At 37.4% G+C, this 25,932-nt stretch overlaps 1 protein-coding gene across 1 annotated transcript; it reads left to right on the top strand.

Annotated features, from left to right (window-relative positions):
- The first annotated feature begins 7,633 nt into the window (after positions 1-7,633).
- Positions 7,634-25,279, top strand: LOC131537898 (cytochrome P450 2K6-like). Its single transcript, XM_058771598.1, has 9 exons — positions 7,634-7,884; positions 8,014-8,176; positions 8,386-8,535; positions 10,089-10,249; positions 20,555-20,734; positions 21,384-21,525; positions 21,722-21,906; positions 21,980-22,121; positions 22,212-25,279. The coding sequence occupies exons 1-9, from the start codon at positions 7,678-7,680 to the stop codon at positions 22,397-22,399; spliced, it is 1,518 nt and encodes a 505-aa protein (XP_058627581.1). The 5' UTR covers positions 7,634-7,677; the 3' UTR covers positions 22,400-25,279.
- The last annotated feature ends 653 nt before the right edge of the window (positions 25,280-25,932 follow it).

The following is a 25,932-nucleotide window of genomic DNA, read 5'->3' as shown; positions in this document are numbered from 1 at the left end:
TATATATATATATATATATATATATATATATATATATATTAGTGCTATCAAACGATTACTCGCGATTAATCGCATCCAAAATAAAAGTTCATGTTTACATAATATGTGTGCGTATACTGTACTGTGTATATTTATTATGTATATTTAAATACAAACATATGCATGTATATATTGATTTTGAAACGTCAAGTTGCTCGCATACGGATATAAGCGTCTGATAGATCAAAGAATAAACACTTATTTTATTTTATTTTTTTGTAAAAAAATGAAAAAAATGTTTTGTATGTAACACATTTAAACAAGTGTAGTGCATTGGTAAGGAATTCTGAGCCTTTTGCAAATGCACATGTTAAAAATTATGTAAAATCATGCTTTTAGTGTATCATTACCCAACATTTGCTGACTTTGTTGTTTAAGAAAATGTGATCTTGACTTTGACATTTAGTAACTGCTCTTAAGCTCAGTTTAGTCCTAGTTAATTGTCACCAGATCAGTTAATCAGTCCCACATTATCATGTTTTGGTCCCACTTTATATTAGGTGGTGTAGGGTTTGATACAGAAATATAATTTAATTTAATTTAACTCAAAGGGAATCATTTGTGATTTTATAGGGAATTTGAACAGAATCACTGTTCTGCGGCTGATCACTGAGTCGGCAGCGATCCACTGAATGAGCCGTATAACATTACTTCTGCACTGGATATTAAAATCCAAAATATAGTGAAAACACTATTAATAAGCACAGTAACAAGATCGGCAGATTAAGACATTAACTTGTAAGCACAAAACACAAGATACTTCTCTTTTAAATATAAATACGACTTTATTTATATAAACCTAAGACATAAACTAATCTAACACATGAACACACGCATTCACACATTCACACGTTGCAGAAAGAGAGAAAGGATGAATTTAGAGAATGAGAACGTGAAATCCCAAGTTTATAGCAATATGTGCTATCGCATAGACCTGAACAAACCATCAATCACTTAATTAACCCTCGCATTGAGTTTCTCAATGAGGCTAAAATTTATATTAAATGCACCACTTCAGTTAGACCTGGAGGTACTTGCTTGCGTTGCCTTTGTGTTACAGGGATTCCCTTCTGTCGTCGTCGTTGCAGGAAAGGGGTTTTCCCGAGTTGGTGATTGGCTGGAAGTTCAGTTGTTTTTGATGTCTTGGGAAGCCAGTGGTTGGGCGATGGCTGAGGATGGTTTTGGAGTCAGTTGCTGGTTGAAATTTGAAGCGGGTGCAGTCGGAGCTGGACTTCGCGGCAAACTTAACTTTTGAACACGAGACACAACGGAAAGAGAAGAAACTAAAGTAAAAGAATAAAATGAGTAACAAGACTAGGTGGTTTTTCTTCTCATCGTGGTGTTAAGTAGCAACTGGCCTGTAGGCCAGAGCACGCTCAAAGAGCGCTAAAAAGCAGCGTCAAAACGCGGTGGTGAGAAGAGAGAAGGGCAGAAGGGCAAGAAGGGAGAAGGGGAGATTTGATGGTGTCCTGAGTTTTTAAGGTTTCCCAAAACTGGACAGATAAGGAGGCAATGGGAACTTGCCCTGAGAAGGGACGGATTTGTTGCCTCTAAGAGGACACTGCTCTGCAGTGAACACTTCAGGAGCGAGGACTTTGACAGGACGGGGCAGACTGTCCGGCTTAAAGGTGGTGTTGTGCCAAGTATTTTCGATTTTCCAGCTCATCTTCAAAGGGTATGTGTATCATTGGCCAACAATAATTCAAGGTGTATAAGATTGATATATCAATATGTGATTAAATGTCACTTTAGTTTTTTTATATAATGTGTAGTTTATTACAACACATTTTAGACACTCAAAACTTCTTTACTTTATTTCAGCTGGTGGCAACAAGAAGCACAACCACCTCTAGAAGAGCGGAAGACAACCTGCCAATGGACTTGTCTCAGGATGTACCTCAACCTGATGTTGTGAGTGTTTGCATGTGGAATGTCAAACAAATGAGATCCTCATATGGCTTGTTGCAAACAAGTGAGAACATCATGTGTCTTTTTTTAATAAATCCATTATCTTGGTGGTACCCAGAAAGACATATGTTGTTAGTAGTCTAAGAGCCCAATATTATTTGAGGTGGTACTCTGTGTAAAAAGTTTGAGAACTAATGGCTATCTCACTTGCTTCGTCGCTTCAACATTTAATTTCTTAAATGCTATTAAACTTATTTTATGTTTAAAGATCATTCAGGGGTGGCTAGTTCTAATTTATTTTTATTTTAAGCATAAAACATTTTAAAGCATGTATTGAATATCTGTGTACTATACTCATATCTTTTATTTTTTTAAGGTGGCTGGAATAACAACCCTAATGCCAGCCAGTTCAAGTACATCTTCAGGAAGCTGATGGCCCGGTGTGGGGTTGTTAAACCATGCAGAGGCAATGTGACGGCGCATGATGACACAGAGTCCCTACCAGCTGTCATCGACACCACCTCTACAAGCCTGTCAACTGTAGAAATGTCCTCTGCAGCAGGAGAAGAAGATCTTCCGTCCCCGTTTGCAGACATTCCTGCCCTTGTACATGACCACAGCTACCTTCCTGTCCGCTTCGATGGTCTTGTGGACAACGCTCTAGTGAACATTTCAGGTAAAGGCTAACTGAAAATCAATTTTCCCTATAACCGAAAATGCCAATAGTCAAAATCTGGGGGGAAACAATCTCATAATAGTCCAAAAAGTCTTCCCTTAATTTCCCCGTGCTTATTAATGATTATATTTATAAGTTATGATATTACTATATTAACTCAAATTTCAGGATTTGTTGTGCGACGGGCTCTGAAGAAGCTGTCCTGCGATGTCTGCCGTGCCAGCCTGGTGACACATGCTTCATCTGCCATCAAGGACCAGAGCTACCACCTGCTTGCTTTAAAAAACAATGGAGGTCTGGTGATTCCTTCAGAGGGAACCGTGAAGGTTGTCAGGGCAGCAGAGTGGGTCATTCGGCAGGCATCAGGCAGTACCAAACGATCACAGCCCATCAAACTGCTTGAGGTCGTTTACATTGTTCGAAAAGGATCGGTCTAGAGGATGTGTTTGTGCTAGGGGAGCACATTGGCGAGACACAGTATGGGATAGACAGCCACCACCATATGCTTTTAAAATTAATTGTGTCCCTGTTTTTGAAGCTAAGGCTGCACCATATCGCCAAAGTTACAAACCTCAGATTGCAGAGCAACAACATGCGACAGAAACATAATAAAACTGTCCTTTTTAAAGGGCATTAGCCAGTGTGTTTTTAAAGTTACTGTCCACTTTAACAGTAGTGTAGTTCTCTCTACAGTATTTCTTTTTTGTATATTTGTAAATATTTTGCAACTAAATTACACTTTTTATAATGGTTTACAAATAGAGACTTTTGTGCAATTATTCCATATTTTGTGTATTCATTCTATTTTATATATCAGAACCCCTTAGATACAATCCAAATAGTGTACAAGTAACATCAGAGTGTTACCTTTGATTTAATTTCATTATGATTCTACACGAAGAGGTTGCCAAACAGTAAGCCTTTTATTGTCAGTATGCATTTTGGGTAACCAAAAGTCCTATATGGGGAGTTTCCATTGGGCATTTTACAATACACATGACCATTCCTTGGCAAATAATGGTCTAAAGTACTCGTTTTCATTCTGTATTGATCTGCTTTTGCACACAGCTTTACAAGACCTGGTACTAGGGCTCAGTTGTGTTTCTAAAGTCATATCAAGTAACTTAGAGGGCTGAAATGTGGTCAGTTCAGAGATGCTTGTTATCCGGCAGAAAGAGAAAACGTAATAATTTAATTATAATAGTTATAATAGTTTTATTATAATAGTAATATTCATGTTACAAAAGTGTGTGTGTGTGTATAAGTCATCTCGCCATTCTGTACACTTAGTTTTATTAGCCTATATATTTATTTAACTTATACTTTATGTGTGTAATATTCATTGCACCTAACTGGTTCGGTGCAAGGATATTTTCATATGGAAGTCTATTGTTATAATTATTCATATGTATGCAGTGTCATAACTACATCTCTGACGTTGATAACAAATCAAACCGTTTGAAAATCGGTAGATAATTGAGCAAGTTATGGTTATTTAAAAAGTACATGCTTCATACAACACAATGTTACGAGTGAGCGAGCACCCTGTGGCAAGATGGCCGCCGTGTGCGGACGTCGACCTCCATTGGCCAACAGCGCGTACGAGGTATCTAGTGTTTATATATATATCTATGGTTGAAACCGTCTACAGTGTTATGTCTAGCAATGTCCTTTTAGGATGATTTTATGTGCATATGAAAAAGAAAGTCTCTGTGTAGTTCTGTGGAGACCAAAAGACATGTTCTTTGGACAGAGTAATTTCAGTCTGGTTCTTTGTCTTCTATGTGTGGGGGAAAAGTCAATCTAAAGAAGCTCGTGATTTCTCTCGTGGAACACATGTGATGGCCATCTCTTTGACCATTAATCTTGATTATTTACCCCAAATTTGACGATCTCCTTCCTGCGTTGGACTTATCAATAAGTGTTCTTTTGTCTTAATGTTGCAAACTGTTCTGGAAGAGGCTTGTTGGTTAGGCTTGCTCCAGAGGTGAAGCTAGGAATCTGATTTACGACGTTGTCCTGTTTTCTTGGCGCCTCTCAGGAATTTCGGCTCCTCATGTTTCAATGTTCTGATCGAATCTTAGTTTTGTCTGTCTCTTTCTGATCCTACAGTGGCCTTAACTATGTACTTACATTTAAATTAATCATTGCACTTATTGTGTACATACATGTGTTTACATTGTACTTATATTTTTAAAAACACCTATATGTAATTACATCTGTAATTAATTTCTGTAATTACATTTAGAATTACACTGTCGACACATCCCTTACATACGGAAGTTCTAAGCGGCCATGCATTAGAATTTTTTCCCCTTCTTGTTTTCTTGTGATCACGACTTAATTTTCTCGTGATCTTGACATAACGAATTGTTTTCTCGTGATCACTACATAACAAAAGTTGTTTTGTCGTTATCACGACTTATTTTTTCTCTGATCTCGACATAACTAGAGTTGTTCTCAAGTTACACAACTGCGCCAAGAAGTGGCAGTATAGAACTACGATTGGGGAGTTGTATCAGCATACTGTACGCGTTTGGGACAGAGCAAAGGACCTTAGGTTATCTATAATTTGTGCCATTCATTACTGACATTTAATTAACTCATAAATGTTAAATGCTTGAATAAATATGATCACTTTGCTTGAAATTGTATCTGTTATCGTTACGTTACTGCTGCACGACTCATCACTGTTTCTCATATACAACGACGTAGCCCATTTCTAATGTGCATCTTTCTTATTTTTAATCTTTATTGTTAATAAATGTAATAAGATATACATATGTGTATAATTTAGTTCAGTGATGTTATACAGTGTTGTAACCTAATCTTTTGTATTTTCTACATTTGTTTGTAAAACACACACACACAGCAGGACATGACTAATAAAAATCACAAAAATTATAATAATATATTATTATGTATAATTTTATTATATATAATAATTTTATTTTATTATATATAATTTTAAATGAACGAGGAAAATGAAGTGAGTTTAATCCAAGCAGTTTAAGATTTTTAAAATAGTTCTTCTCTGCATTCTTCTAAGGCACTCCGCCTGCGCTTGCGGCATTAAATGCTTTGTTGTTGGACCATTTAAACATATTAATTACACAAATAAAATGTTTAGCGTAGCTTAAATCTGGACAAAATCAGCAGTGTTTGATTAGCCTATTTATTTTATTGTAGACGTCATTTCTATATCCACAAGATAGGAGCGCATGGTTATGTCGATCATTTGCGCCTCAAAGGGGGCATTCCAAAACGCTTAACGTTGCTCAATGCGTTAAGAGAGTGTTTTAAAAAGACCAAACTCAGTAAACACATTTTTAATAAATTAATAGCCTGTACAGACAAGCAGATGAGTCGAACGCAACGTGTATTTTCTTATAGCCTAACTGTTTTCTATGGGTAAACGTTTAACGTGTTAAACGTGTTAAACGCGTTAAACGCATTGCGTTCTTGTTATAGACTTATTTGTTTATCTGTACATGGAATGCTTTATTAATGATGTGTTTACTGAGTTTGGTCTTTTAAAAGCACTGCATTAACGCATTAAGCCTTCGCTTAACGCGGAATTAAACGAATTGCATTCTTATTATGGGCTCATCTTCTTGTCTGTATGAATTACTATGTGTATATACTGAGTTTTGTCTTTTAAAAACACTCTCAATTAACGCATTAAGTCAGGTTAAGTATTTTAAAATGTTCCTTTCAAAGTTGCATTCGTTACTATAGCAATAGTAATGTCGAAATCACGAGAAAATGAAGTCGCCATCACGAGAAAACAACTTTTGTTATGTCGTGATCACGAGAAAACAACATTTGTTATGTCGAGATCACGAGAAAAATAAGTCGTGATCACGAGAAAACAACTTTTGTTATGTCATGATCACGAAAAAAAAGAAGGAAAAAAATAATAATGCATGGCCGCTTAGAACTTCCGTACTTACACCTTAACCCACCCTTAAACCTACCCGTACCACCAAACTAGCTTTACCCGTATCCCACCTCCATAGCAGCAAATGTGTTTTGCAATACAATATGAACACAATAAGTACTTATTTTTTGATGTAAGTACATAGTAGTTAAGGGCACCTAATATAAAGTGTGACCCATGTCTTTGTTTGAAAACTCTGTGGAAATGCCATATTATTGTGTTCAATGAAGACAAGAAAAAGTCCACCACAGAATGACTGAAAGATTGAAGTCCTTTGAAAAGCAAAAGATCAATTCACTTTGCAGAGGCTCACGTGAGGTTGTCTGAGGTCCAGTAGGTGCAGGTTCCCCAGGAGAGGCAGTGGTTTGGGTCCTGGGGGATCTTCTGGAGAGCTGGAGCTGACGGGGAAGAGATAAACAACCAAAAACAACAGCACAGCAGCCAAGCTCCTGTGGGGGAGCTCTGAGGCTCCATTTATTTTTACAATGACATTTAAGTAAAACTGTTTAAATAAATCATTCAATAACGAAGTGTTTAAGAAACTGAAGTTGACAAAACTTTTCTACTTGAAATATTTTATTTTCCAGATGTCATGTTCACCTTAAATACCCTCTGTATCACTTTATATAGATTTTAATAGTATTTTCACAGCCCTGAAAAACACAATGACACGACAACATGGTGGTCAATTTTATACCTGAGTAACAACACTGAAAATACTAATAGTCATTGGATTGAAAAAAGTGAAGAGCTAGAGAGCTTTGTGTTTAAGTTTCATCCTAACAGTTCATCACAACACTTATTCATTTATGGACATAATATTCCTCTTATATGGTGTGGACTGTGCAATTGTGCCTAACCTTTTAGTTGACATTAATATGAAACTGTAAAACTAAATGTCACGTATAAGCTAACCAGTAACAAGCATGATGACATTTTGGAAGTAAGCCTGGAGGACCTTGTTTTAGTAAAGTTTATCATTTTTTTATATATAAATATATATATATATATATATTACCTCTTGGCTCCTCCTGCAACTCCCAAAGTATTTAAAAACCAGACCAAACCTCAATTGGTGATTGATGTGAGATATGTTGTGAATGTCTCTTTGACTATGGCTTTAGTGCAGCTGCTTCTCATGCATGTGTCCTTCACAGGTGCTTTATTTGCTGCTGTGCTGCTGTTTTTGTGTATTTATCTATTCTCCATCAGCTCCAGCTCTCAGAATGATGGAAAATATCCTCCAGGACCCAAACCACTGCCACTGCTGGGAAACCTGCACCTGCTCAACCTCAAGAAAACCTACCTGAGCCTTTGGAAGGTGAGCTCTTGAGCAAAAATCAGATGATTAAGACAGCAAGATAGAGAATTTCAATTATCTAACAAAAAAGCTGAATATATATATAAAAAATAATTAGTTTTATGGCTTTTCTGATTTTTTGTCTTAAAGCTATCAAAACAATATGGGTCGGTTTTCACGGTTCACTTTGGCCCCAAAAAAGTGGTGATATTGTCAGGATACAAGGCTGTCAAGCAGGCTCTAGTGAACCTTTCAGAGGAGTTTGGAGACAGAGATATTACACCTATATTTCATGATTTCAATGATGGATTTGGTAAGAATTCATTGTATATGGTATTATCATGGTAAAAATCCATAGTACTACCATCTGATACAATACCACCACAGTATTGTTATAGATTAAGAAAGAATAGCCATGTAATTCAATATTCACAAACAAATCACAATTATTTAAATTCTGCTTTAATTCAAGTTAAAGATCCTCTATGGATGGCCATTAATGGATTAATTATTCCTCTGTAGGGATCACGTTTTCCAATGGTGAAAACTGGAGGGAAATGAGACGCTTTGCTCTCGCAAACCTGCGAGACTTTGGAATGGGCAAGAAAAGAAGTGAAGAGATAATCATTGAAGAAACGCAATATTTAAAAGAAGAATTTGAGAAGTTTGAAGGTAAGACTGTAGAATATAGTAACAATATAGTAATGTCGTCGCTTTGGAATTATAAGGTTCTATCTGCGTTCTGAGTGGTTTTGAAATATTGAGCTTCAAAGTTTTTGCATTACATATAGCAAAAATTATATGGGGAACAAGTCTCTTTCCTACATGAAAATGACAGAGACCTTAAATGTATTCTAAATGTACAATATCAAAATCCTCTCAAATTTTTAAATGGGGTTTTTTGGAACAGGTCAAATGCAGATAGAACCTTCTAATTCTAAAAAGTCATTTTCTGCTTGGAATTATAAGGTTCTATCTGGCAAAACATTAATTCAAGCAACAATTTTCAAGAAAAACAAACAGTTTTTTTTTTTTTTATTTGTTTTAAAACATAAAATTAGTGTTGTAACAATGTGTCAACATGTATGAGAGAGGTAAATTTAATGCTTTATTTATCACATTTATTCCATATTTTAGGAGAAATAATTTTTTCTTGGTTAAGTTAGGCACAAAAGGCAATACTAAATATTTTGTCCAGTGCTAATGTTAATTTTAGCTAGGATTATAGTGAGTAATTAAACACATTATTGAGGGAACAGTTAAGGCAGCTAACGTTACTCTAATCCATCTGACCAGGACTTTATTCCACAAAAAGTGGGACAGGGAAAATGGCATTCTCTTTAAATCAGTATGGCCGAGATAACATGCTGACGTTTATTGTTGTAATTAAGACCCCATCATTTAAATTGTTGACTATTTGATATTTAAGGCTTAATGTTTTAAAATTTAAGATATTTTAAGAGTTTAAACTGCATGAATATTTCGCCAATCATTACATATTCGGGTTTTTAACGACCCAGATTTATATCCAGCACGGATGGATCTCTAATTGCTGCAATAGCAAACTCTCCTGATATTTTAAGAACATAAAGTAATAATAATAAAAAGAATAAAATAAGCATACTTTCCTAAGCACCATCACTGCCATCTTCAGAGCGCATTTCCCTCTATACATTCAGCATCTGGCTCATATTCACGATCTCAATATATTCTCAAAACTATCGTTTTCAGCATCATAATGAGTGAAAAATCACATCATTATGTTTTAAACAGTGCCACTTTGTGGAATAAATGTGAATTGCACTTATTGATTATGCAGACACGTAATTATTGTTGTTTAATGTTTAATCTTTCCTGCTGTTACAGAGCAGTCCGGCGACATGCCAAAGAACGTTGATCCTGATTGGTCCTCTTGCCAGAATTCGAAGTGCTGATTGGCCGATTCACAGATAGAACCTTATAGAACCAAGTTAGAGTTCTACTTTGTAGATAGAACCTTTTTGTTTTCTAAATAAAAAGTCCTAAAATGTACAGAACTTAAAAAAAAAAAAACATCACATAATGTAAATAAGTTGTCACAGAATAAGAATATGTGAATAACTCAATTTTGACAAAAATGTCAGATAGAACCTTACAATTCCAAGGTGACGATGTGGCTGAAAAAAATAAAGCACTCCATACTGTAAGCAGAATGACTTATAATGGAATAAAATTGTTTTTTGCAGGAAAACCATTTGATACAACTCAGCCTGTGAACCTTGCAGTTTCAAACATCATCTCTGCAATTGTCTATGGCAGCAGATTTGAATACAACAACACTGAGTTACATCGCATGGTCAGACGAGCTAACACAACCATGCAGATGACTGGATCAGCGTCAGTTCAGGTACCCAGACATTTCTGAATGCAGTCCACAAATAGCCTAATTCCTAAACTGAGCACATGTTGTAACATCTACCAGAGAGGGGGAGTCTACCCGGATGAAACAGAAGACAAGAGAGAAAAAACCTCGAAGCAATCAGCTAGTCGTTCCACGAGCCTTTATAGTTGTTTGCACCAGCATACTCTTCTCACACACATGTGAAATGGCGGGTACAAAACGGGAAATAAAACACTCTGGTAACGTAACAAACAAAAAGAAAAGAAGTTACGGCACTGTGGTAGTCAGCAGTAGAGCGACCATCATCTCCTTACCCTTGACTCTCTCTCTCCGTGTGTGCGCGTTCACAGAACAGCGTTCAAACTTATAGCAAAACATTTAAAGGGACTCTAACATGAATAACGTTCAACATTAGGTGGCCCTTACATTGTGTAAGGTAATCAAGTACTCCATCAACAATTTAAAGTACCGGTAATCCAAAATTTATTACCAAACATTTTATTATTGCATTAACAATTCATTAGCATATTGTGGAGAATTTTCTAGTAGATTTATTTTGTTCAAGTGCATGTGTTTCCCAGGAGCTCACCTTACTCCAGGCCCGGCTCCAGATAGGAGATGAAGGGTGGGCCAAGTGATATCCCAGGTGGGCCGGGAGATATATATATATATATATATATATATATATATAGTATTCTAAATAAGAAACTAAAACTTCCAGTAGGTGGCAGTAAATGTCTCAATAAGCAAGTTATTGAGTTATTCATTGGATTCTTTCAAATGGCTGATTCATTCAGGAATTAAGTAAATGGCTCAGTAGGGTCTCTTTATGAACGCTATTAAATCATCATTGGTTCTATCACATTTTCACTCGTGCTATTTGGGACACAAACAGCATTGTGTGATATTGCACTCGTTGAAAAAGTGTGAAATTGCTACATATGATGTAAATATGAAACAAAAACTCATGCAGGGATATTTTTATGCCCCTTTTTTTATTTATTTATTTACGGCATTCTATAGGCTACATCACGCAGTGAGTTGTTGTCCTGCTTTATGTTTGTCAGCAATCAACTGAATGAAATGTGCGATGACCTATAGGCGTATAGACGTATGTCTGTGGCAGGTGCGTTAATTGCTTTAAAATATTTCAACTGCGTTATTTTTCGATAACTAATTAAATAGATCAATGCACATTTGATTAGATTGTGCCTTAATTTTTGATAGGACATTGGAGACATGACAGGAAAACATAGGCAGAAAGAGAGGGGAGCGAAATCAAATTCGGATCGCCAAAGACACAGTAGCTACATGTCGACGCACTGATGACAAGGCCATCAGCACCGACTACATTTTTAATTTCTACATTCTTTCTTCTTACTTTTGCTTAAGTATGTATGTATGTATGTATGTATGTATGTATTTTTATTATTTAATTTTTTTAACTCTATAACATATCTTACAAGATCAATTTAGTAACATTAGATTTGATTTTAAAAAGGGCCAGGTCTTATAAAAGAACTATTTACATCACTATAGGCTAATATTTACAACATTGGCTATTTGTGTGTTTGTGTGTGTGTGTGTGTGTGTGTGTGTGTGAAAACTGTCACAAACTCAAAATGTTATTTTTTTTCCTGAAATTCAGTTTTTCTTAAGAAAAAAAAATTTTTTTTTAATCTTGCTTTTATGTATGTTTTATGTTAACTATGTTTAATGTATTTACAGTCTTTTTTAACCCCATGACAGATCCTGTATCTATTTAGTAACTTTAGATTTGATTTTAAAAAGGGCCAGGTCTTATAAAAGAACTATTTACATCACTATAGGCTAATATTTACAACATTGGCTATTTGTGTGTGTGTGTGTGTGTGTGTGTGTGTGTGTGTGTGAAAACTGTCACAAACTCAAAATGTTATTTTTTTCCTGAAATTCAGTTTTTCTTAAGAAAAAAAAAATAATTTTTTTAACCTTGCTTTTATGTATGTTTTATGTTAACTATGTTTAATGTATTTACAGTATTTTCTAACCCCATGACAGATCCTGTATCTATTTAGTAACTTTAGATTTGATTTTAAAAAGGGCCAGGTCTTATAAAAGAACTATTTACATCACTATAGGCTAATATTTACAACATTGGCTATTTGTGTGTGTGTGTGTGTGTGTGTGTGTGTGTGTGTGTGTGTGTGAAAACTGTCACAAACTCAAAATGTTATTTTTTTCCTGAAATTCAGTTTTTCTTAAGAAAAAAAAAAAGATTTTTTTAACCTTGCTTTTATGTATGTTTTATGTTAACTATGTTTAATGTATTTACAGTATTTTCTAACCCCATGACAGATCCTGTATCTATTTAGTAACTTTAGATTTGATGAAAACAGGGCAGGTCTTGAAAAATTACAACATTAGCTTTCTGCTCGTTTTAGAGAATTCTGTCACAAACTCATCCATGTCTAGTTCATGTGTTATTTCTTTTTCATGAGCTAAAAGTACAAGGTTTTTTTTCCTCTCGTGAAGCATTGTTCGGCGGAATGGTGTCAAAATTCTTGCCAGAGTAGAGAATGAGCTCTCACATGAAGCAGTAGAGGTACCCATAACCACTGCAGATACATACAATTTATGAAGACCAGCAAATGCATCTTTGTATTCCTGCAGAAGTTTGCAAACAGCAGAACAGTCAGCATCAGTTGGAAGCTTTTTGGAGAGCATTGGTCTGGCAACAAGAATTTCATTCTGGAGTTCATTTTTTGCAACTCCTGCAAGACTACAGAGAGGCTCAAGCAACTGAATGTCAAGAAATTTGTTGGATTTTGGCATCAAACATGAGAGGGCTTTCATCAGCTCTAAATTCTTTGTGGAAAACCTGTTTTCCATCTCTGATACAGCTGTATCTAGTATGTTCAACATCTGCCGCCTTAGGGCTTCAGTGGCACGTTCAGAGCCTGACTGCCCTTCTTGCCCTAAAGTTGAAAAAATGACAGAGTCAGCATAAGAGGGATTGACAGTCCTTAGACGTTTTGGTGAGGGCTCAACAGTAGTCATGCCTGTGCAGTACTGCTGCAATTCACTGTCATTTTCCCTAAGATTTCTCAGTGCACCAAGACATCCCTGCACAACTTCAGCTGCACTGCACAAATTAACATGCTGAGACTGTAGGATGGCATTTGCTGGTTTTAAAATGGCGAGAAGATGCATCAGAAATTTGCCAACTTCAAAAAAGTGGCATCGCTTCAGCTGAGAGAGAAGGCCAGAGGCTTCTTTTGCAAGGTCAACTGATGCATTGTCATCATTGGAAACCTTGGAAAGAATGTCAAGAATGACTTCCTCATTCTCCACAACACATTTTGTGACTTCATAGTGACTTGTCCAACGGATTTCCAATAGTCTCTTGAGATAAGGGCAGCTGTATCTCTGACTGACAAAATGATGTCTGAAAAAAGAGTACAGGGAGCCTGACAAGTCAAAGAATCTTTTGGCACAAGGTTCACTTTGAATTGCATGTATGATTGAGAGGTGAAGCTGGTGGTTATAGCAGTGGATGTAGGGGATATGTCTGCCCAACCTTTGTTGCAATAAAGCCTGAACACCACCCCTCACCCCACTCATCACCGATGCTCCATCATAGCACTGGCTCAGTATATTGTCAGCACTGAATCCTGTTTCAGACAAGTGTTGCAATATTTCAGTGGTGATGTAATCTGCATTAAGCTGCTGAAGTTCTAACAAGCCAATGAGATGTTCCTCTGGCACACCATTGTGCACAAAGCGAATTACAACAGACAAATTTTCAATGTTGCACCGATCCCTTGTGCCATCACTTTTTAAACAGAATGCAGCTGAATCAGCAGTGTCATATTTCTGTTTTATTTTTTTCAGAACCATGGATGCCAAAATTTCAATCACTTCATTCTGGATGGTTTTGGAAGTGTACTTGGCATTTTGTGGGATATGTGATGTGATGTCAGCAAGGTATTTATCTTTTTCCATCGTGTATTTAAACAACTTGGCAAAAAGCCCAGCAGCTATGCAGTCCTCCTCACTGACAAATGTTTCCCGATCCCCACGTAGTGGAAGCTCATTAACCGCTAAAAACTTAACAACACCTGCCATGCTTTTTATGTAATAGCGATTCTTCTCTATCTGCTGGGGGCTGAGCAAACTTGCTATGGTCTCCCCGGACACTTGTCGGTGGCAAAACTCGGTCCATGCGGCCGAGGCTTGTAAATGAGCCTGGCTAGACACATGTTTTTGAAGACCGCGGTCACGTTCTAATGCTGCTTTCCAGTTTCGAAAACCTGTCGAAACGAAAGTGTCATTTTCGGAGAAAGCAACACCGAACACTCGACATGGAAAACAAAAGCATGCATCGCGCTCTATGGAATATTCAAGCCACGGTTGTGACTGATACCAAGCGGCCGAAAAGCATCTATCCCTCCCTCCAAAACCAGTTCGGGGGTATGATTTTAGAACCGGCTGGTGAGGATTTGCCCTGTTTAAATCATTTGGGACAGAATTGCTGTATTTTTGAGTGTGTGTAATTGTGTTTTTGACACCATCGGAAGCTGCTGATGGACTTGACTCATCTATTTCTCCGTACGCATTGCCGCACATGGATGAAGTGGCAGCTGTGCCCTGGTGAGTTGAAGTGGTTTTCTTTTGTCCTTTCGGAACAAGAAATCTATACATATTGTGTTTTGTTAGGCTACTAGTGCAGTAATAAAGTTCACATATAGTTATAATAAAGTTCCTTGGCTGTTATTGTCGTTATTGCTGCGCGATTCAGCACGTTCGTTAACCTCGAAGGTAGCGAAGTGAATGAGCTGGTTAGGCTGTTGCTGTCTGTCTCAAAAAAAAAAAAAAAAAAAGAAAAAGGCGGTTGGGAAGAAATTTAAAAATATTTACATGGAGCTCAATTGAATATCGCACCAATTATGTGATTGGCTGTTATGTGGTGTGAGGCCAGGGTGGGCCAAGCTTCTGATTGGGTGGGCCAGGCCCACCCTGGCCCCCCCCCGTGGAGCCGGGCCTGCCTTACTCACGTGTGAAATTGACTGAAAAATGCAGGAAAACCTGGTGTTTAGCAGGGAAGAACGGTCTCATATATAACAGAGAATTCTGTCTTTAGAGGGGGAAAAGATATTAAGATATTAACAATAAATTGAGAAATTAATAAAGAAATATAAATAGATTCAGGGCTGCCTGAAAACTCTTACGCAGTCAGCGTGAGACAGTGAGAATTCACTCAATACTAAACGCCACACGTAGACATGATGTAAATGAGATATTATATTTGTAGTTTAGAGAGCTTCATTGATTATAACGGAATATTGTGATATTTCGATAAATTGAAGTGAGTGACAGCTTTTAATGATTATAAGGAAGCGCTATTTGCTTGCTTTCTAGGCTATAATCAATTCAGAATTTGAATAAAAGTTTGATTTTACATGCTGCTAACAGGACCAACAGCCACATGCCCTGTACATGCAGCAAAGTTTCAGGAGTGACATATAAATCTATGTAAATATATCCATTCTGCTTTTCACTTCTTGCCCTTGTTTTTCAGTAAAGCTTATCCTTTTTTATATTACCTCTTGGCTCCTCCTGCAACTTCCAAAGTTTTTAACAACCAGACCAAACATAAATTGGTGATTGATGCGAGATATGTTGTGAATATCTCACTGACTATGGCTTTAGTGCAGCTGCTTCTCATGCATGTGTCTATCACAGGTGCTTTATTTGCTACTGTGCTGCTGCTGCAGTAGAGTACAGACTTTCTCATCAATTCTGCTTTTCACTTCCTGCCCTCCATCTGAATTTCGCACATCATCAGAATCACTTGATTGCAAACAAGCTATTCAATTCAAAAGTGAGCATCAATGCGCTGTTCACTCTGAATGGTAAATAGTGTAACGAAGCCGATGAGACGAGAGGCGAGCGGATCCAAGTGCAATGCTTTATTCCTCAGATAGCTATGTTCTAAAGGTCTTATGAAGGCTTGTAGACCAGAATAACAATACACAGCTAGCCTAGATAGCCTTCCTGCAGAGCTGCCCAGACCACAGAGAGTGGGCTGCTATCTACTTACAACCCTAGCAGGGGAGATAGCGCTGTCTAGGCAAGGGCTTAAGGAGACTGCTACTTAAAGACCCTAAGAAAGGAAGTAGTCACTGAGCTACACATAGATATCCTCAGATAAATGTACCTAGGAAGGGCTACCAGAAGGGGGACCGACTGAAACTACCCAGACCACAAAGAGTGGGCTGTCTAATTACAACCCAAAGAGGGGAGACAGCACTGTCTAGGTAAGGGCTCAAGAGAATGCTACTTAAAACCCTAAGCAGGGGAACAATCAAGGAGCTAGCACATAGCCATCCTCAGATAGCTAGGCTCTAGGAAAGGGGACCACTCCAGGAGAGGGCTCACCGCATTGCCGGTAAAACACAGCTAGCCTCAGATAGCTGTATTGAAGTAAGCCCATCCTGCCATAACAATGGCTGGAATATAACCACCCTCAGATGGCTATACTATAGAGGTCCCCAATCCATGTCAGTCCCACAGTAGGCTAGCAAAGTACCGTGTTATTGACCAGGAACTCACAAGAGGGAAGTGGAAGTGGGCCACCACGGAAGTGGGCCATCTACTTAAAACCCCCGAAAGGGAGACAGCACAGTCCAGGCAAGGGGCTCACGGAGACCACAATTTAAAACCCTAAAAGGGGAGCAGTCTCCGAGCTGGAAGTTCAGCTATCCTCGAATAGCAGATTCCTGGACAAAGGCTTCAGCGCATACTTGAGAGAACTTGTGCCAAGGGGAACGCAACCTAGTTATAGAAGCTAGGCTAGAACATAGCTGCCCTCAGACCACTATATTCCAGAGCAAAGTAAGCTTGAGCTGGAGCATAACCATCTGAAGATGGCTACACTCCAGCTTAACACAAGAAGAGACATTCCCCATAACCACTCGAGGTGCTGAAACACATAGCCTCACAAGCCTCTCTCCACAGAGTATTTAAATATATTCACGCCCAGCGAGGCTGTCCACACACAATAACATGCATATTAGAGAGGCATGGCTGAGCTGAATATAGCTCCGCCCACGATCTCGCAGGATCAGTGCTGAAATGATTCTGTGCTCACACTTCATCGTCATAACAACCTAATAGTATCTGTGACATCCGACAACCCGTTTAGAGCGGTTGTGTGGATCCCGCAGATCAAAGCGATGACCGCGAGGTGAGATAAAGACGCTTTGTCCCGCATCCCTCGGGAATAGGGACAAATACGAGCAGGGTTGTATATATATATATATATATATTTATGTGTGTGTGTAGAAGCCAGCAGCCATATTACCCTGTTGCCCAAGACTGGTTGCCCACTGTAGCTAAGCAGGGTTGAGCCTGGCCAGTACCTGGATCGGAGACCTCCTGGGAAAACTAGGTTGCTGCTGGAAAAGGTGCTAGTGAGGCCAGCAGGGGGTGGTCACCCTGTGATCTGTGTGGGTCCTAGCACCCCAGTATAGTAATGGGGACACTATACTGTCAACAAGCACCGTCCTTCTGATGAGACGTTAAACCGAGGTCCTGACTCTCTGTGGTCATTAAAAATCCAAGGATGTCTTTCGAAAAGAGTAGAGGTGTGACCTCGGCATCCTGGCCTAATTTGCCCACTGGCCTCTGACCATCATGGACTCCTAACAATCCCCATATCTGCTGATTGGCTTCATCACTCTGTCTCCTCTCCACCAATAAGCTGGTGTGTGGTGGGCGTTCTGGTGCACTATGGCTGCCGTCGCATCATCCAGGTGGATGCTGCACACTGGTGGTGGATGAGGAGATATCCACCCTGACAATAAAAAGTGCTTTGAGTGCCTAGAAAAGTGCTATATAAAAGTAATGAATTATTATTATTATTAGAATCTAAACATAATACATGTGATAATTATATCTATCTATATATCTATCTATCTATCTACACTCTAAAACACACTGGGTTAAAAACAACCCAGTTTGGGTTGTTTTAATCCAAGGGCTGGGTAAATATAGGACAGAATACATTTGGGATTAATTTTACCCAGAAAATTGGGTTGTGGGTTTCACTTTATTTTGATGGTCCCTTTAACACATTCTATTGACTATAAGTAATGTTGCACCTACATTTCTACTGACTCTCATTAGAGTGTTAGTAGTGTATTAGTTGACTGGTAGGGTTAGGGTTAGATTAAGTTGACACGTTCTTGCAAAGATACTTATAGTCAATAGAATATCTGTTGGGAGACCAACACAATAAGGAGTTAGTAGATATGAAGCAGACAGTCTACTAATACTCTTATGAGAGTTTGTTGACATGTAGTTGCAACATAACTTAATGTCAACAGAATGTTCAAAAGGGACCATCAAAATAAACCGGGTTGTTTATTTAACCCATCATAATGAGTTGATTTAACCCAGCTAATATACATGAAATAATAATTACAGATTAACTTAAATCCTCTAAACTTTTGTAAAATACTCCACAACCACTGGTTTGCATGATAACCTCCTTTTCTTTATTTCTCATTTACAGCATTGTTTATATCGTTTTTATTAGTGATGGCGAGATGAAGCCTCATGAAGCATTGAAGTTTTTCAGCCAAGTGGTTCACAAAAGGGTTCATTTCTCGAGGCTTCACAATACCACCTGGTGGCCAAAGAGTGTAGAACAAGCAGATACATTACAGATGACCTGAAGTGATGCACTGTATTTTGCGCCAGTTGAGGCTTAGAAATAATGGTGAAGAAAAAAATCACTTTCCACATAGACTAATGTATTTGAATATAATGTGTATTTTCTAGTGTGATTGTATAACATAATATAACATAAATGTGTAATAAAGGTATTGGCTTGAAATTAATGGGGCTATCAAATGTGTGTAAAAAAAAAAGACCGACGCGAGCGACGGTGATTCACACCGCGCGCCTGTATGTTGCGCTGCATAAAACTGAACGATATACAGCACAGTAACGATTTTATATAAAATAAAATGTAAACAAACCTGTATTTTACCGAAGAAATGCTTAAATTCGATGGTGCTTAGAACTGCTCTCTCCGGAAGACGACGCAAAATCCCCACGATAAATAACTCAACCGCTGGGTTACGTCTGACCCAGGATCTGAGTATCACAAAAACTACCCAAACATTGGGTTGTTATGTCTGACCCAGGAGCTGCGTAACACTAAAAAACTACCCAAACATTAGGTTGTTACATTTGACCCAGGGGCTGGGTAACACAAAAACTACACAAACACTGAAAAAATGACCTCCCCCCAAAAAATGGGGCTCAACCCAGCATTTGGGTTAAAAAAATAACCCATGATTTTTTTTTAGAGTGTATCCATCTATAGATAGATAGATAGATAGATATAATTAACAGTGAAGACTAATTGATTTACACAATGTATGTAGCGTTTCTTATTTATTGCAGTTTTTTTGTCCTATTTCTTGCAATTAGATTCTTATCCTTATTTCATCACTGATTGTTTATTTATCCTCAGTGAGCTTGAGGTTTTTTTTTGTTTGTTTCCTTTTAGGCTTATATAGTTTGATATTGACATTGGTGACAAGGATTATGAAAATTCTACGGTATCAAAGATTTGATTTTAATATCATAAAAACCTTTTTAAAAGAAAAAAAATAACTATATCGTGATATATATATATATATATCGTTATCGTGATATAAAATTACTCATATCGTGATATAAGATTTTGGTCATATCGCCCACCCCTACTTCTACTACAATGAAAAATAAAATTTCATTTTCATAAGGGTGATTTCTCAAAATGGTGCACTTGTGTGCTTTTTCTGGATTAACCTATGTTTTTTTCGTTGGGTCCTGGATAGGTTATTTTGTAAAAACAAACATATGAAATGTTTTAATAACCCAATTAACGGATAGTTCACAATAGGGTTTAAACGGGTACAATTTTGAGTTAAGTTAACAACTGTTCTGCTGCAGTCCTGTGTTGAGCATTCAAGTTGGAAAAATAATAAGAAAGCTTCCTCACTTTGATTATATATCAGTTCTCCGGCCTCGAGGTCCATGTTCCTGCAGAGTTTTGCGCCAACCTTGATCAAACTGACCTGCCAGTAACTTTCTAGTGATCCTGAAGACCTTGATTAGCTGGTTTAGGTGTGTTTGATTAGGGTTGTAGCTAAAACCTGCATGAAAATGGACCTCGAGAGCCAGAGTTGAGAACCCTTGATATATAGGCTTATATAATTGTATCAGGGTTTACATTTATAAACTTTTGGTTCTTTTCATTCTGCTTGTTTGTAGCTCTACAACATGTTTCCTTGGCTTCGTTGTTTTGTGAAGAATCAGAAACGTATCATAAACAATTTCCGAGAAGCCTTTAAGCAGAGTGAGGAACTTGTAGCCGGTCTGCAAAAGACTCTGAGTCCTCAAAACCCACGAGGAATCACCGATTCTTTCCTCATACTTCAACAACAAAAGCAGGTACTGTTCACTAACTTCACTCGATAAAATCCCGATTCAATGATTTGATTGCACGATTTGTACTTTTTTGCATACATGTGTATAAGTTGGTAACACATAATGGTAACACTTTATTTTGATGGTCCCTTTTGAATATTCTGTTGACACTAAGTAATGTTGCAACTACATGTCAACAAACTCTCATTAGAGTATTAGTAGACTGTCTGCTTCATATATGCACAACTCTTTATTGTGTTGGTCTCCCAACAGACACTACTGACTATAAGTAACTTTGCAAGTACATGTCAACTTAATCTAACCCTAACCCTACCAATCTACTAATGCTCTACTAACACTCTAATGAGAGTTAGTAGAAATGTAGGTGCAATGTTACTTATAGTCAACAGAATGTGTTAAAGGGACCATCAAAATAAAGTGAAACCCACATAATTAATTAACGTTAATTATTGCATTAGGTATTATGAAATAAAAATAACCAACAGCATTTGTTAATCTGTTAATGATCATTTCTACAGTACTAATACATTTTCAACAGTGATTTCTGGAAATACAATCTAATTTTTAATGTTTTGATATTGCACTTTATTTATTTAATTAGTTTTAATTTAAATTTTTTATTTTTGGGATGGCACCATCATAATGTGTGCAGGGATCAAGTGAATTGGGAACTCTGTTTCATTCGAAGAATCTTCATTGTACAATTAATAACCTGTTTGCTGCTGGTACCGACACTACGACTACAACACTGCGCTGGGGTCTTCTGCTCATGGCCAAATACCCTGAAATACAAGGTACAATTGCACATGCAGTTTGCCTCATTCATTCATCTAGGTCAAGTCTATTTTAAAAAGTCAAGTCATTGTTTATAGTAGTCAGGTTAAACTGTATTGTTTTATCAATAATCTGTAGACTAGACGCCTATTAATAAAACTTTTGAACAATGCTGTGTTACTGCTTCTTGTAAATGTTAATCTGGCTTGACAAAAGACAAAGTTCAAGACGAGATTGACCGAGTGATCGGTGGACGTCAGCCAGTGGTGGAAGACAGGAAGAACTTACCGTATACAGACGCTGTGATCCACGAAACCCAGAGATTTGCAAACATAGTTCCCATAAGCGTCCCCCGTCAGACCACCTGTGACGTTCACCTGAATGGATACCTCATCAAGAAGGTATGGCTCATGCAATGTTCTTGATTATGTGTTTGCACCTTGTATCACTGATCATTTGTGTTGTTTTTTGCAGGGTACCAGTGTGTGGCCGCTACTGGTATCTGTATTGAGGGATGAAAGTGAGTGGGAAACTCCTGGCAACTTCAACCCAGGACACTTCCTAAATAAGCAGGGCCAGTTTGTCAAAAAGGACGCCTTCATGCCCTTCTCTGCAGGTGCAGTAGACTTCAAATTCACTATTTAGGCCTGTGCAATTTCTCAATTTTTGTGCTTTTTGTTGATCTTCTGTTCATTGTTGTTCTCAGGCCGCAGGGTTTGTCTTGGAGAGGGTTTGGCCAGGATGGAGCTATTCCTGTTCTTAACCTCCCTTCTTCAGCGTTTCCGCTTCACTCCACCTCCTGGAGTGTCTGAAGATGATCTGGATCTGTCGCCAGTCGTGGGTCTCACCCTGAACCCAGCCCCACACAAACTGTTTGCAGTCAAACGGTCTTAACATCATTTGCAATTAAATGTCTGTTACTTTTTGTTTTTTGTTTTTTTGCATTGTATTGCATTTATTCATTTAGCTTTCCACTGGAAGCACATTCAATGTTTATCACTTTTTAGATAAATAACTGCTTTTCTTAAGTTTAAAAGCATAAATACATTTATCACTTTAAAATCATGCAAATATTTTTAGTAAAACTGATGATAGCACTTAAATTACACGTGGAAGTAATGTGAATGCTTCCTTTAACCAGAATACGAGGACTGAGAAAAGAATCATCAATACATAAATTAATAAACTTTTCCACATTTCGTCGCCTTGGAATTATAAGGTTCTATCTGCATTCTGAGTGGTTTTGAGATATTGAGCTTCAAAGGTTTTGCATTACATATAGCAAAAAATGACATGGGGAACAAATCTCTTTCCTACATGAAAATGACAGAGACCCTAAATGTATTCTAAATGTACAATATCAAAATCCTCTCAAATTTTTAAATGGGGATTTTTGGGTGTTAATTGAAACTATCTGCATTTTTGAAACAGGTCAAATGCAGATAGAACCTTCTAATTCTAAAAAGTCATTTTCTGCTTGGAATTATAAGGTTCTATCTGGCATTAACTGAAGCAACAATTCTCAAGAAATACAAATAGTTTTTTAATAATTTGTTTTAAAACATAAAATTAGTGTTGCAACAATGTGTCAACATGTATGAGAAAGGTAAATAGGACAAATATTTTTTTCTTGGTTAAGGCACAAAAGGCAATACTAAATATTTTGTCCAGTGCTAATGTTAATTTTAGCTAGGATTATAGTGAGCAATTAAACACATTATTGAGGGAACAGTTAAGGCAGCTAACGTTACTCTAATCCATCTGACCAGGACTTTATTCCACAAAAAGTGGGACAGGGAAAATGGCATTCTCTTTAAATCAGTATGGCCGAGATAACATGCTGACGTTTATTGTTGTAATTAAGACCCCATCATTTGATATTTAAGGCTTAATGTTGTAAAATTTAAGACATTAAGACTTTAAACTGCATGAATATTTCACCAGTCATTACATAGGGTGAATTTGAGTAATCTGGGACATTTTTTGCAATTTTGACTTCTGCGATTTATTTAGATATCTATCTAACACATTAGATCAACACATTAGACTTTTCTGAAATCCCTAAGATGTTTTCTAACCACACCAGAAGAAATAATGTAGATATTATGCCCAGAGGAGACATGCAACACCTATTAAGTGTTTTTGTGCCCCCCAAAAATATTCTGCCTGAATTTGATAATCTGGGACAGGTCACTTTATAATCTGGGACATATGTATTAGGCCTAAAAAAAAGCCTATATTCACCATACTTTATGCATGCCAAACACAATATCACCAATAGCTCCCTTCATTGTACTCTCATTCCATTGGTTTAGCTTCTTCGTATTTCTCTTATTTCTCTCTCTCTCTTCCTCGCTCTTTCTATTGCCATCTCTTTTCCTGACGCTGTAATGCCATTGCATTTTGTAATACATTTCATTGAGTTAATTAAAGGCCATGGATATTTTCATATTTTAGCTGACTAAATGACTGTGTGTGTGGGGTGTGTGTGTGTATGGGTGGGTGGGTTTCGGTGTGGGTGGGTGTGTGTGTGTGTGTGTGTGCGTGCGTTTGTGAACAGAACATTTTGAACTGGCCTGGGTGCAGATCCCCCTCCTGCTCAGTGATTTGAACCGTTGTATATACTAAACTAACTGGGAATTTGGGAAATTAAATTAACGATTTACTTCATCCTGATACCTTTGCTTGCTATTGGAATACATTTCCCAGATTCCGTCTCTGTAGCATCTCTCTAGCTGCTACCTACTGTGAACTTGTGCTAATGTTATAACCTCCAGAATTAACAACCATTTCTCATTATGGCATATATTAACCCTTGTCATTAAATTTATAAAGTCCCTAAATGCATATTTCCCCCATTTGAAGACTGTCCCAGATTACCCAAAGCATGCTGTCCCACATTCTCAATCATATTTGATAATGTGGGACAACAAAAAAATGTTTGAAAGAAAAAAAACTAAAACACATTTTCAACACTTTAATACATATTTTGTTGCTTGAATAGATCACAAACATAATTTGACAACAATTAGGAACATTGTCTTATTTATGACAGATTTATGTCCTTAACATTAATCTAGTCAAAATCCTATGTCATTGACCTTGTCATGCAATTCCCAGGGGAGCTTCTTGATTGACAAGTGCCCTGCCCTTTTCTGTGGCATGACCCCCATGAAGTCATGTGATTTTTGTCACATGACATCCATGCTAAAATTATAGTAAATTTGATTAGAACAGGAAATAAACACACTGGAGTTTAGGTGTCCCAGATTACCCGAATTCACCCTATTCGGGTTTTTAGCGACCCAGATTTATATCCAGCACGGATAGATCTCTAATTGCTGCAATAGCAAATTCTCCTGATATTTTAAGAACAATTAAAAATAATAATAATTAAAAAAAATAAAATAAGTATACTTAGAAGGGTTCGATTTGAGCAGATGATTTTACCATCACTGCCATCTTCAGAGCGCATTTCCCCAGTATTCAGCATCTGGCTCATATTCACGATCTCAATACATTCTGAAAACTATCGTTTTCAGCATCTTCAAAAACAACATTTTGATCGCTATTCACCACATCCACTATCAAACGACAGTAACACTTATATTTCATTATGTGCAGTAATTGATCTGCAGTAAAGCCATTCAAGCCAGTTACATTTTTACTGATGATATAATTTGTTTTATGCATGCGCTAATTATGAGTGAAAAATCACGTCATCATTATGTTTTAAACAGTGCCACTTTGTGGAATAAAGGTGAATTGCACTTATTGATTTTATTGATTCCAGTGCACTTTCACGGGTAGAAGGTTGGAAAAACACGGGTTAGGGGTTGCCTGGAACGAGGCATAAACTGCAGTGGAAACACAAAAGCGAGCTGAACAGTGGAACATATTATTTTATGTCATACATCGGAAAACCCCCCAAAAGTGAACTGTACCAAACCATACTGTGCCGTACCATGCAGTGGAAAAGCACCATAACTAAACGTCAAAGATTATATTTTCTTGGGCAAAATAGTCAATGAATGCTGTGCCAATGAAACTAGAATAATGCTTTTGCACATTTTTTTTTACATCTATTTTGACGTTTGTGGAGTACCGCATCATTTCTCATGGCACATGATTGCTCGATTCCACTTGATGTGAATAATAGACAATGTTTTGTGCCCTGGATATTAATATTTATTTCGAAACATATAATTACTTTGTGGTCCATCTGAGGAAATGCAATTGTTTCGCATATTCATGAACACAGGCCATAAATTCACAAAAACAGTCCTCAAGCCGCCCTGTACAAATAATTTTCTGTTTTGTCCACTCCCTCCCAGATAGCAATAAAAAAAAAATAAAGGAATTTTATTTCACACATCTCTGTAATAGTTATAATTAATCCTGTCCAGAATTTCGTGGGAGATTGTGTG

This window comes from Onychostoma macrolepis, chromosome 03 (genome assembly GCF_012432095.1).
Source record: "Onychostoma macrolepis isolate SWU-2019 chromosome 03, ASM1243209v1, whole genome shotgun sequence".
Taxonomy (NCBI): domain Eukaryota; kingdom Metazoa; phylum Chordata; class Actinopteri; order Cypriniformes; family Cyprinidae; genus Onychostoma; species Onychostoma macrolepis.
The sequence above is the reverse complement of the archived record's forward strand: the minus strand, read 5'-3'. Positions and strand labels throughout refer to the sequence as shown.

Excerpts from the sequence above, each read along its gene's own strand:
- LOC131537898 (XM_058771598.1), top strand. The coding sequence starts at position 7,678 with ATGGCTTTAGTGCAGCTGCTTCTCATGCATGTGTCCTTCACAGGTGCT. Across the intron at positions 8,536-10,088 it reads AGAATTTGAGAAGTTTGAAG|GAAAACCATTTGATACAACT; the intron begins GTAAGACTGTAG and ends TGTTTTTTGCAG. Across the intron at positions 21,526-21,721 it reads CAAATACCCTGAAATACAAG|ACAAAGTTCAAGACGAGATT; the intron begins GTACAATTGCAC and ends GCTTGACAAAAG.